The sequence below is a fragment of the Triticum aestivum genome, chromosome 6D, assembly GCF_018294505.1.
Source record: "Triticum aestivum cultivar Chinese Spring chromosome 6D, IWGSC CS RefSeq v2.1, whole genome shotgun sequence".
Lineage (NCBI taxonomy): Eukaryota > Viridiplantae > Streptophyta > Magnoliopsida > Poales > Poaceae > Triticum > Triticum aestivum.
Window position 1 is genome coordinate 432,950,276 of NC_057811.1, and position 11,692 is coordinate 432,961,967.

The 11,692-nt window shown below is 53.3% G+C and overlaps 3 protein-coding genes across 3 annotated transcripts; 1 reads left to right on the forward strand and 2 right to left on the reverse strand.

Moving 5' to 3' along the window:
• Positions 1-2,822: 2,822 nt before the first annotated feature.
• Positions 2,823-4,930, reverse strand: LOC123145625 (metal tolerance protein 3). Its single transcript, XM_044565089.1, has 7 exons — positions 4,619-4,930; positions 4,330-4,529; positions 4,050-4,248; positions 3,772-3,950; positions 3,519-3,669; positions 3,293-3,426; positions 2,823-3,197 (listed from the first exon to the last, which is right to left on the reverse strand). Exons 1-7 carry the CDS (start codon positions 4,806-4,808, stop codon positions 3,018-3,020), a joined length of 1,233 nt encoding a protein of 410 aa, XP_044421024.1. The 5' UTR covers positions 4,809-4,930; the 3' UTR covers positions 2,823-3,017.
• Positions 4,931-6,320: 1,390 nt separating this feature from the next.
• Positions 6,321-8,779, forward strand: LOC123145627 (DNA-3-methyladenine glycosylase). Its single transcript, XM_044565091.1, has 6 exons — positions 6,321-6,744; positions 6,982-7,053; positions 7,158-7,281; positions 8,044-8,114; positions 8,206-8,263; positions 8,349-8,779. Exons 1-6 carry the CDS (start codon positions 6,346-6,348, stop codon positions 8,510-8,512), a joined length of 888 nt encoding a protein of 295 aa, XP_044421026.1. The 5' UTR covers positions 6,321-6,345; the 3' UTR covers positions 8,513-8,779.
• Positions 8,733-10,620, reverse strand: LOC123145626 (glycosyltransferase family 92 protein RCOM_0530710). Its single transcript, XM_044565090.1, has one exon. It carries the CDS (start codon positions 10,449-10,451, stop codon positions 8,733-8,735), a length of 1,719 nt encoding a protein of 572 aa, XP_044421025.1. The 5' UTR covers positions 10,452-10,620.
• Positions 10,621-11,692: the final 1,072 nt, after the last annotated feature.

Below are 11,692 nucleotides of genomic sequence, written 5' to 3' on the forward strand. Positions count from 1 at the left end.
TCGAGGTTGATCACCGTCGAGGGGATAGCCTTCTCCTGCTCCTCATTCTTCTTCTCATGGTCTCACTACCAGAAGAATTCCTCCTTGTACCGGACGCACCGCCGATTCTCCTGCACGAACCTCGCCACAGCCTCCGCATTGCTCTTGTTGGAAAAAATGTGTATGTCGTCTTCTCCTCCTCATTGCAGGACACAATGGTCAGTTGGTCACCGGCGGATCGATGAACTCCGCATCCTCCTAGGTTGCGATATTCCGGAAGTTCATTTCCTCCCGCGGTCGGTCGAAGCGCCAAGTGGCGACTGAAGGAAATATGCCCTAGAGGCAATAATAAAGTTATTATTTATTTCCTCATAGCATGATAAATGTTTATTATTCATGCTAGAATTGTATTAACTGGGAAACATAATACATGTGTGAATACATAGACAAACATAGTGTCACTAGTATGCCTCTACTTGACTAGCTCGTTAATCAAAGATGGTTGAGTTTCCTAAACCATAGACATGAGTTGTCATTTGATTAACGGGATCACATCATTAGGAGAATGATGTGATTGACTTGACCCATTCTGTTAGCTTAGCACATGATCGTTTAGTTTACTGCTATTGCTTTCTTCATGACTTATACATGTTCCTATGACTATGAGATTATGCAACTCCCGATTACCGGAGGAACACTTTGTGTGCTACCAAATGTCACAACGTAACTGGGTGATTATAAAGGTGCTCTACTGGTGTCTCCGAAGGTACTTGTTGAGTTGGCATAGATCAAGATTAGGATTTGTCACTCCGATTGTCGGAGAGGTATCTCTGGGCCCTCTCGGTAATGCACATCACAATAAGCCTTGCAAGCAATGTGACTAATGAGTTAGTTGCGGGATGATGCATTACGTAACGAGTAAAGAGACTTGCCGGTAACGAGATTGAGCTAGGTATTGAGATACCGACGATCGAATCTCGGGCAAGTAACATACCGATGACAAAGGGAACAACGTATGTTGTTATGCGGTTTGACCGATAAAGATCTTTGTAGAGTATGCAGGAGTCAATATGAGCGTCCAGGTTCCGCTATTGGTTATTGGCCGGAGACGTGTCTCGGTCATGTCTACATAGTTCTCGAACCCGTAGGGTCCGCACGCTTAAAGTTCGGTGACGATCGGTATTATGAGTTTTTGTGTTTTGATGTACCGAAGGTAGTTCGGAGTCCCGGATATGATCACGGACATGACGAGGAGTCTCGCAATGGTCGAGACGTAAAGATCGATATATTGGACAACTATATTCGGACACCGAAAGTGTTCCGGGTGGTTTCGGAGAAAACCGGAGTGCCGGAGGGTTACCGGAACACCCCCCCCCCCGGAGAAATAGTGGGCCTTATGGGCCTTAGTGGAGAGAGAGAGAGAGGGCTGGCCTAGGGCAGACCGCGCGCCCCTCCCCTCTGGTCCGAATTGGACTAGGAGAGGGGGGCGGCGCCCCCTTTCCTTCTCCCTCTCCCCCTTCCTTTCCCCCTCCTAGTAGGAGTAGGAAAGAGGGGAGTCCTACTCCTACTAGGAGGAGGACTCCTCCTCCTGGCGCGCCCTACAGGGGCCGGCCGGCCTCCCCCCTTGCTCCTTTATATACGGGGGCAGGCGGCACCTCTAGACACAAGTTGATCTGTTGATCTCTCCCAGCCATGTGCGGTGCCCCCCTCCACCATAATCCACCTCGATCATATCGTAGCGGTGCTTAGGCGAAGCCCTGCATCAGTAGCATCATCCTCACCGTCGTCGCGCCGTCGTGCTGACGAAACTCTGCGGTGAAGCTTTGCTGGATCGGAGCTCGCGGGACGTCATCGAGCTGAACGTGTGCTGAACTCGGAGGTGCCATGCGTTCGGTACTTGGATCGGTCGGATCGTGAAGACGTACGACTACATCAACCGCGTTGTGCTAACGCTTCCGCTTTCGGTCTACGAGGGTACGTGGACACACTCTCCCCTCTCGTTGCTATGCATCACCATGATCTTGCGTGTGCGTAGGAATTTTTTTGAAATTACTACGTTCCCCAATAGCGACGTCGTAGGCTGGCGTGGCCAGTGGCGATGGTTGTCGCACTGGAACTCCACACCAAAGTGGTCGGAGCCCTGCGTACGCCCCCCTTGAAGCCCGACTTGCTTTTGGACTTGAGCTACGACGGCATGACGGCGGCACAGGTGCGGCGGCGACACGGTGACAAGGAAGAGACAACAGAGTGCTACGGCCATGTCGTTTGAGGTCTGCGGGGACGACGCGGAGGTGATGCGGCGTCGGGATGGGGGACTTGTGAGTTGTGACGGCCGAATCAGTCGGTGCTGCTGCTGCGGTGGCGTGGAGGTGGAGCGGCGGAATGGGGTTGCACGACGCCGATTGAGTCGTTGCGGCGGGTGGCGGCGACAGTGCTGGGTAGATCCCGCGGCGGTGGCGGCGACGGCGCCGCGGAGGTGGTGCACGGATGGGAAGGGGAAGGTTTCATGTGGCGGTTGGACGTTCGCACGACTGCTGTTTTGCGACAGCCGCTTAAGTGTTGCAAATTTGCAGCACTTGGTGCTCTAATTTGCAGCTATCCTATTCTCGGAGTAGAAGCAGCGTTTTTGCCCCCTCATGATGTAAAAAAGCCGTTATCCCTATTTTAGGGCACAAATTAGAGATGCTCTTAGCTCCCCTAAAAATGGCAAATCCTGCATTATTCCAGTGAGATATCCATCTTCCATATGACCCTGTTGTTGTGTTTTTGGCGTCAACAAATCAAGACACTCAGAATTTAGTGTTGCAAAGCAAGAAAACAGAATCATTCAGAAGGGGAAAAAGTGACAGAAAGAAGGAACAGCTCCCATAAAAATGGCGAATCCTGTATTATTCCACAGAGACATCCATCTTCTAGATGGCTCTGTCGCTGTGTTTTTCGGGGTCAGCGCAAGAGAAAAACAACAAGAACACTGCAGCTTCAGGCGTGTATTTTCGCTGTACAAGATCTGGCGAATGCTGGAGCGGAAGGTGCCATCGTCAGGGCTCGGTCGCCGGCAGCCTGCTCCGGACCGTGTGCTCCGGCTTATGGGTGGTCTCGAAGTCCGCATGGACGAACGCCCGCTCCACTTCCGGCAGCTTCTCGATCCTCTCCTGCAGCGACTCCCCGATGGCGTGCGCTTCCCGCAGCCGCATGTCCTCCGAGAGCACGATGTCGACCTGGTGCCAGACCCGGAGAAGAAGAATGTACTCCATGAACTGACCTCAAGTGAATTTCCGATGCATGCTCTGTGACTGTGTGGCCATGAACTGACCTCGACGAAGTAGAGGGCGCCGAAGCTGTAGGCCCGGACCGTGTCGACCCGCTGCACGCGCGCGTCGTGCTTCATGGCGAGGTAGGTCAGCATCTGCAGCATCTCCGGCGGAGCGCTCCGCCCCACCAGCGAGACTACACAGATAAGAAGAATTCAGAGCTCCAGTTGAATTTCTACTGAACCAGAGCAGCACTGACGAAAAATCCAGAAGATCCGGGGAGCAGACCTGCTTGTTCAAGCACGGTCCCGGACCAGTTCGCAATGGTGTACACCGCGAGGAGCACGGCTCCGGCGGGGTCGATCCACCACAGGAACCTGTCTCCCAGGACGGCGGCCACCAGGCCGACGACGTTGGTGATCACATCGAAGTAGTGGTCCTGGACGGCACAAGGCAAAAATTCCGCATCACTTTTCTCAAGAATTTATTCTGCATCAGCTCAAAAAATGGCAAGGCCTGGTCATATCTTTCTTTCTTTCACCTTGGCGTACGCCCGGACGATGCTGTTCCCGGAGCTCCTGCAGTAGAACCAGAGGGCGAGCTTGACGGCGGTGGCCGAGAGCATGATGGAGTAGAGCCATATCAGCTGCTCCGAGGTCAGCTTGTCGCCGGGCTCGTTCTCCACCAGCTGCTCGATCGCCTGCACCAGGACCTGGAAGCCTGGCACGAATTGAGGGACGGAGTTCACTTCGATTTGTGACCGACGAGAGGCAAGCAAGAACTGTGAGTCTGCTGAAAGATTTGGGGCTCACTTCGCACCTAGAGTGGCCATGATGGCGGCGAAGACGATGATCCCCACCGGCTGGACGCGCAGCTTGCCGATGGGGTACTTGTAGATGTTCACCTTCTTCATGGAGAGGTGCGTGAACCAGAGGATGCCGCCGGCCATCAGGTCCAGCAGCGAGTCCAGCGTGGACGCCGCGATCGCCATGGACCCCGTCCTGATCGTGGCATACACCTGCAGCCCGAAGGAATCAGAATCAGAGGTCAGGGCGATCGATTTCGCGTGCTCCGTCGCGCAATTGAGCCAATCAATCACCTTGAAGGCCAGGAGGACGATGTTGGCGTAGTTGGAAATCTTCATGGCGAGCTCGCTCTGCTTCTGCTCCTCGTCGTCGGCGTCGTCGGCGTCGGGGTCGCCGTCGTCGTCCGAGCCGAACTCGCCGGGCATGCACAGGGCCTCCACCTCCTCGAAGGTCTTCAGCGCGGCGAGCTGCTTCCTGTAGTACTCCCTCTCACCTGCGCGCGGCAAAAAGGGGGGTGGGGACGAACTTGTCGCGGCGCTCCTCCATGGATTAAGCAAGCGGCGAGCTGGGGGAGGAGGTTACCTTGGGAGAGGTCCTTGACGCGGGCGACGTCGACGTCGGCGCCGCGCTCGGGGTCCAGCTCGGTGCGCATCTTGTCCGGCAGCCGGCGCAGGAAGCTGCTGCGCAGCGACCGCGCCGAGTCGCGCCGCCGGAGCGACGGCCGGCCGGCGCCGTTGGCCAGCAGCGGGGCGCTCCGGTCGTCGCCCTCCATGGCCGTCCGTACGCCTTGACTCCGTCGTCGGGTACGGCCGGCCGGCTGGGAGGTCAGGTTTTGGCAGTCTTCGCCCTGTTCAGCAGGCGCACCGGATATTTCCAAGTTCGCCTTTATATCCACGGGACAAAGCTTCGAAAATGTTCCCCTCTTTGGAGGTCAAAAAAAAAAAAAAACAGTGGGATCTCCCTGATGGACGGCTCAGATTTCGTCTTCCACCTTGGTGGTCACACGTTTTGATTGATGGCCGTGTTTCCTCTGCCCTTCTTCATACTCCAAATCCAGCGTCGTTGTCCTACTTCCGTCAAGAGCAGGTAGCCACACATACAATGGTTCGACCATCTATCCTGAATTCCTCAAGAGACAATAGCGAGTGAAATTTGTTTTAAACCTTTTATTCGTACGGCTCGTTGAGGGGTTGATAATGATCGGGATCCGTGAGTACAACATATTGATTTTAGGGACTGAGATGTTAGGGGTCGATTCCTACGTGACGTGTGCCTTAAATGTTTAAAACAGACTTCGCTCGATCATAGGTAACCACACCGCCGATAAAGTGACGAGTTAAGACGCAAAGGAAGTTCGATAAAGTCTACTCATTCAGATAGAAGCGAATGCAAACTATTAGCAAAAAAAGAAATTAGTAGGCTTCGTTCGTACAAATTATAGTCCAACCTCCATTCTAATCCCTACTAACCACGAGACTTTTTGTGTCTATTTGTGAATTAACATTCATATAAATTTTAATGTAGCCTCACATAGACATTTTGTGTCTTTTCGTGAGTTAACATTTAGTTTATTGTAAAAATAAAGTAATTACTAATAAGATAAAGAATATGAAATAACTTTTTATATGAGAACGGAGAATATGGTGTTGGCGTGATTTGTAACTGAAGATAGATAAAGCTTGACGGGACAAAGGAGAAGTGATGGTCGAAAAGGGGGTATTGGTGAAGTAGATGGACGCAACGTTTCCCACATCAAACTGCCACCATCAACCTCAGGGGTTATCATCGACACGATCATAGATCGGGAGGCGTTGCTCCCGACCGCCGGCGAAAAAACTGAGATGGCTATGCTTTCTTTTTCCTTACTCATACTCCGTCGTTACCCAACTCAGATGTCGTTATCCAACTTACCTCAAAAGGAGGTATAACAACATAACCACTATCCAATCCTTCTTTTCAAAAGGTACAATTCTAGTAGCTTAAGATGTCATCACTAGAATTATTGATGTACTGGCCTAAATATGCAAAATAAACATATACCAATAGAATAAATCCAACTACAATTAGGTAGAGTGAGCCAAGAGAAAACATAATCTACAACGTAAACCTTTGACATTGATTGTCCTTTTGTGAGTTGACAATTGCTTTGGAATGAAAACGAACAACCGGCGCCAATACGAAAAATACAAAACAACTAGAGGCTCCTCCAATCTTTTCTTTTTCAAGTCTTGACCATCTCTAGCTCAAAAATAAAATAAAATTTCTTGACCATCTCAAACCGGGAAGGCCTGAGCTGTGCCGCTTCACAGATGACGTCGATGACACCCCTGCGTTCCATCCCAGCCGTCCAGCCCCAGCCTCCCGTTCCCCAACTCAAACCCCCACGCCGCCGCTCGCCGCCGGCCGCCGGAGGGCCATCGCCGATGACCACCCCCGGCGCGGCCACGCCCCCGAGCTTCAAGCGGTCCTCCCCCAGGAAGAAGCAGCGGCCCCGCAGCCGCCTCCTCGCCGCTGACTTCGCCGCCGGAGAGGCCGAGGCTGCGCGGGCGTTGGTGGCGGCCAGGGCCACGCCGCCGGCGGTGTCCCCGCACTCGCCTGTAGGTGCCGCGCTGCCTCGCGAGTTCTTCGAGGTGGATGCGCTCGACCTCGCCCCCCGCCTCCTCGGCAAGCTCCTGCGCCGCGACCAAGTCGTCCTCCGCATCACCGAGGTGCTTGCAATCTTCTTTTCTTTTTGGCGTGGAGAGGTGCTTGTACTTGACAAATGCCGCATCTTGCTTGATCAAAGTTAACAATGTTGCAATAACTGCAGTACATTTAGGTTGAAATATGCTGTCATCTTGTGTAATTCTACTGTGGTACCATGAGGATACGTTATTTCTTCTCAAACTTAGCAGAGTAGTGTCAACTTGTCTCGATTTTTGATCTATTGTTCATCTTGGTTTCAGGTGGAGGCTTACAGGCCAAACGATTCCGCGTGCCATGGCCGGTTCGGCATCACGGCGAGAACCGCTCCTGCTGTAAGGCTGGTGCTGCCTGTAATTGTTGATATTTTTGTGGAATGGTAATAGGGGGATTTTGACCTTTGAGACTCGCTGAGGTTTTCCTCATTCATGTGTTGTAGTTTGGACCAGGAGGGCATGCATATGTGTATCTATGCTATGGACTCCACATGATGCTCAATGTTGTTGCCGACAAAGAGGGCGTCGGAGCTGCTGTTCTGATCCGAGCGTGTGCTCCAGTTAGCGGTATGCATTCCTCACTAACTGCACGATATCTAGCTTTTGTACATGCACAGATGTACTAACAACAAGTGAAATAGCCAAGGATTTGGGGTGATTTGGTTTGAACCTCGACTGAAAATTCTGCGAGGTGCCCATTTTCTTGGATATAAGATAATATTGTAATCACAACTTGTTTGCTTTAGTTGAATGTTAGGGTCAATAGTGGAGTCGGTTCATTATTCCTGATATTTTTTCTTCACCCTAACCATTGCTGAATTACACTTCTTATTTGAGGAACTATGCTAATCTGAGTTAGGGGGTATGTTTATCTAAGGATGTGTGATATATAGTTTCTTTTGTATAATTGGTACATATAGAATTTGTTTACATTTACTTTTGTCGCCCCACTGCCAAAGGATGGGAGTTTACAAGGCATAATTATGTGAGCAAGAGGAACATAGAAGATCTTTCCTCCTATGTTTCCTAATTCCATAATAACTTCATCCTATATTGCCCCTAACTTGAAAAAAGAAGCAAACTGAGTTTGTACACTAGACAGCTGGAGTAGAAAATCATATACCAAATGCCAGTTATACAAATCGAATTGCTATTTGCATGACAAAATGATATTCTTTTGTAGCAAGCTGACAACACATGCTTTTGGCTCTGTAAAAAGGCCAATTTATCACCTGTCAGCGCTCCTTTGCAACATCTAGCTTGAGGTGTTGATAAAAAAGAAATCTAGTTTGAGCTGAATGCCGCTACTTCACCTTAAAATTTCTGTAGGACTGGAACTTATTCAGCAACGTCGTGGCCAACAAACCGAGAAGCCGATCCTACTTACAGGACCAGGAAAGGTCTACACTTCTCGACAGCAAAGCTTTTGTTTTCTGAATTATGGTTGTTCCTATAACACTGTATCATGACTGTTCTTGCCTTCTTATTCAGGTCGGCCAAGCTCTGGGGCTTTCCACTGACTGGTCGAACCATCCACTATATACACCCGGTAAAACTGAGCTATCTCCAATATTGCCTGAATTTGTCAGATGTCGTCTGAGCATATTTATCCACCATTTTATTTTCTGTCTCAGGTGGGTTGGAAGTTCTGGATGCACCAGAACCTGAGAACATTTTGGTTGGCCCCCGTGTCGGAATCGAGTATGCATCGCCCGAGCATGTCATGGCGCCATGGAGGTTCGCGGTTGCGGGCACCCCATGGATCAGTGCCCCGAAGAACACTCTCAGACCATGGTGAAGACCCGGATATGGTGGAAAAGAGTGACTCGGCCTTAACAACTCACCCAATCTAATGGCGGCACTTTTGTGTTGCCAAATGCAGTGTGTTTATTGCCCACTGGAAAACATGCCATGTATCCTATGATCTGGTCCATCTGGACCAGCTGAAATGAACAATTTGTACATAAGAAGCTTTTGTACACACCAGAGAGGTAGAGCAGTATCTCTTGATCATGTTTTCATACATTATATGATGAGCCAGGAGTTGTACCGATTATTCGTCGCCTACCCAGCTTGTTTCCAAATCCAAGGCCGTACCATCTCCGAGTCACATCGCGGAGCAGAGTGTCATTCACCTCGCAGAACCTGTGTGGCCAACCAGCCGGCTCGACTGCCTCAAACCCTAAACCCGGGGTCCGGTCATTGGAACGGGGGTTCTTCTTGTTGGTCCAATCGACGGTGTATGTCGAAGCTCGGCGGCGGAATTTCACCTTGAACTCGTCCCAAGCTTGGTACTTGTAGTGGTTCACGCGAACTCGCGTGTTCCATTTGCTTCGAAACCCTGGCTGAAGCAGGAAGTAGTGGACCGAGTTAGTCAGTGACCGGTCTACCGCGCCGAGCCGGACCAATGACTTGCGTCGCTCCATGATCTGCCTTCGGCATGTGTAGCCTTGGGTGACCCCTTCTTTCGGGTGCGCGGTTTGGCCCGAGGGGCCAAAATCCGCGCACCACATGGACACCTGTCCAATGTCTTCTCCGACGGTTGTGATTGAATGGAGCATAGATTTCGTAGGGTTCTCCGAATGAACCCAGTGTGGAGAGAAGAGGAACTCGTCGACGTCGATGAAGACCATCCACTCGCACGAATCTCGATGCACCGCTGCGCTGTGGGATAGCGCGGCCTCTAGAGTTTTTGGCCAGGGCCAGCTCATAGTGAAAACTTCGAATCCGTCCGAGGTGAGGTGGCGCACCTGGTCCACCAGGTCATCCTCGCTCCCGTTGTCGTAGACGTAGAACCGGTCCACCCCCACGGCCGCGTGGTAGACGACCCACTCCCGCAGGAACTTGGCCACGTCCCGGACCATGGTGCAGGCGCAAATCAGCCTCTTCCCCGACGGCGTTGATTCAGTCACATGGGACGACATCGGCGGCGAGTCCCGACGGCGTGGCGGGTCATAGGTCGCCAGTGAGGGGATGGGCTGCTCGCCGACCACGGCAAGCGTGACGCGCAGCTCTAGGTCGACCGGAGTCGTCGCCGGTGGAGGTGGGCACCGGAAGACTTGCTGCGCCGAGGTGGTGGCCGGCAGCGAGGCCACGGCGTTACCGGCGTCGCCACGGTAGTACAGGCACCGGATGTCTGCAGCCGCGCGGTTGACTTTTTTCCGTCGGTTGACGCCCTTGGCGAAGACGAGCACGTCGCCGCCGACGATCACGATGGACTCGTACACGATGCGGTCGCTCCACTTCAGCATCTCCGGTGAGCGGCCTGAGGCGCCGTCGCCGGCGTTACCGACCGTGGAGGCGGGGAAGAGCACGAGCGGCGCGTCGTGGCGGTGAGCCCGCGCTGGCTCGGGCATGATGCAGGTGTAGGCGTGGCGGCCGGTCGCCGGCAGCGGCCCGAGCGCGCGCGCCGGGGAGGACGCCCCGCCCCGGAACACGCACGTGGCGTTTTGTACGTTCTCGTCGGCGGGTGCACTGGCGGCGTCGGGTCGACGGAGTAGGACGATGACCTCCCAGCCCGGAAGCAGCACGGCCTCCGTTCCCGCGCCCGCCGGCGTGGCTGTCCCAGCTCGGACGGCGCGGAGGCCGAGGGGAAGCCAGCGCGGCGGCACGAGCAGGGAGCGCGAGCGCGTGTCGCGCAGCGGGAATGCAACGAGGCCGGCTTGGACGCAGATGAAGGCGAGGAGCGCCGTGACGGAGAGGACCGCGGCGGCGGCGTGCCGCCGGCGCGACTGCATGATGCCTGCCCAGGCCGGTGACGTACGGTTGCGGCGGCGACCCGATGGGAATTACACGCAGGAACTGACCAGGTCCGTCTCCTGCTTGTAGCGGCGCCGAGAGCAGCAGGTGCATGCGATCGGTTAGTGGCGTGCACGGAGTCGGCACTGCGAGTTAAACGAAAGCGACGCCCATTTTGTTTTAGCCACCAGCCCACGAGTCCATGACCACGACGACGAGTCGACGACGATGACGGCCGGAGTACGAGTCTACGACTACTAGTGCTCGTGCTTACTTTGCAAATCAGCATCGTGCGACCGATTATTGGCATGCATTACGTCGCCACTGAGTACAGCGAGTGTAAGCCACGTTGTCTAGTTGAATCAAACCGGATAGTCAGTGCAAGATCGAAGTAAATCTTTGAGCACAAAAATAAAACAGTGCGCGTGTCCACAACATAGAACAGGCATGATAATCATTAGTCATTTTTTTTGGACGGGCTAGCTTTATAATCACGGGCTTGCTTTAAGATTCGGGTTGATAGGTGTCAGATGCAGAAGTGAGTCTCCAGCGTAGGCATATACGACCTGGTCGTATACGACCTGGTCGTATACGACCTGGTCATATACGCCAAGAAAATCGTATACGACCTGGGTCGTACGCATCCATCTGGAGACCCACTTCTAAGTGTGACAACTGGCAAAACCGAATCTCGAAGCAGCAACCCTTCTTCTCATTGTTTCCCTTTGCCAAATCTCAATTTTTGTATCCTCAAACTCCACAGCCACCGGTATGATACGCGGGAATGCTCGCCACATGGCCGCCGATGCGCTCCTCGACGCATCGTCGCCGGCAACGGCTACGCTCGCCGCCGATGCGATCCTCGAAGCCATCCTCGCCGGTAACGGCGACGCTGGCCGACGCACAGCTCCAGGGCGACGCTCGCTGCAGATGCGCTCCTCGAAGCCATCCTCCCCGGGTAACGGCGACACTCGTCGACGCCCAGCTCGCGTCCCATCCAGCCGCGGATATGCTCCTTGACGCCGGTGGCAACTCCCCTGCTTTCTTGTGGTACTCCCTCCTCGTCAGAAGCCGCCATGTTCGTCGGCGACCCAGCTCGAGCACCGTCTTGCTTGTCCCCGTTGGTGTGGAGGAGCTAGCTGTGGGCAGAGAGGCTGTTGACTGCTGCGTATGTTCTTGATCCGGAGCTGCGACGTCGCCGGCGAGATGTGAATAGATGGGGATTTTTTTTTCCAAACGT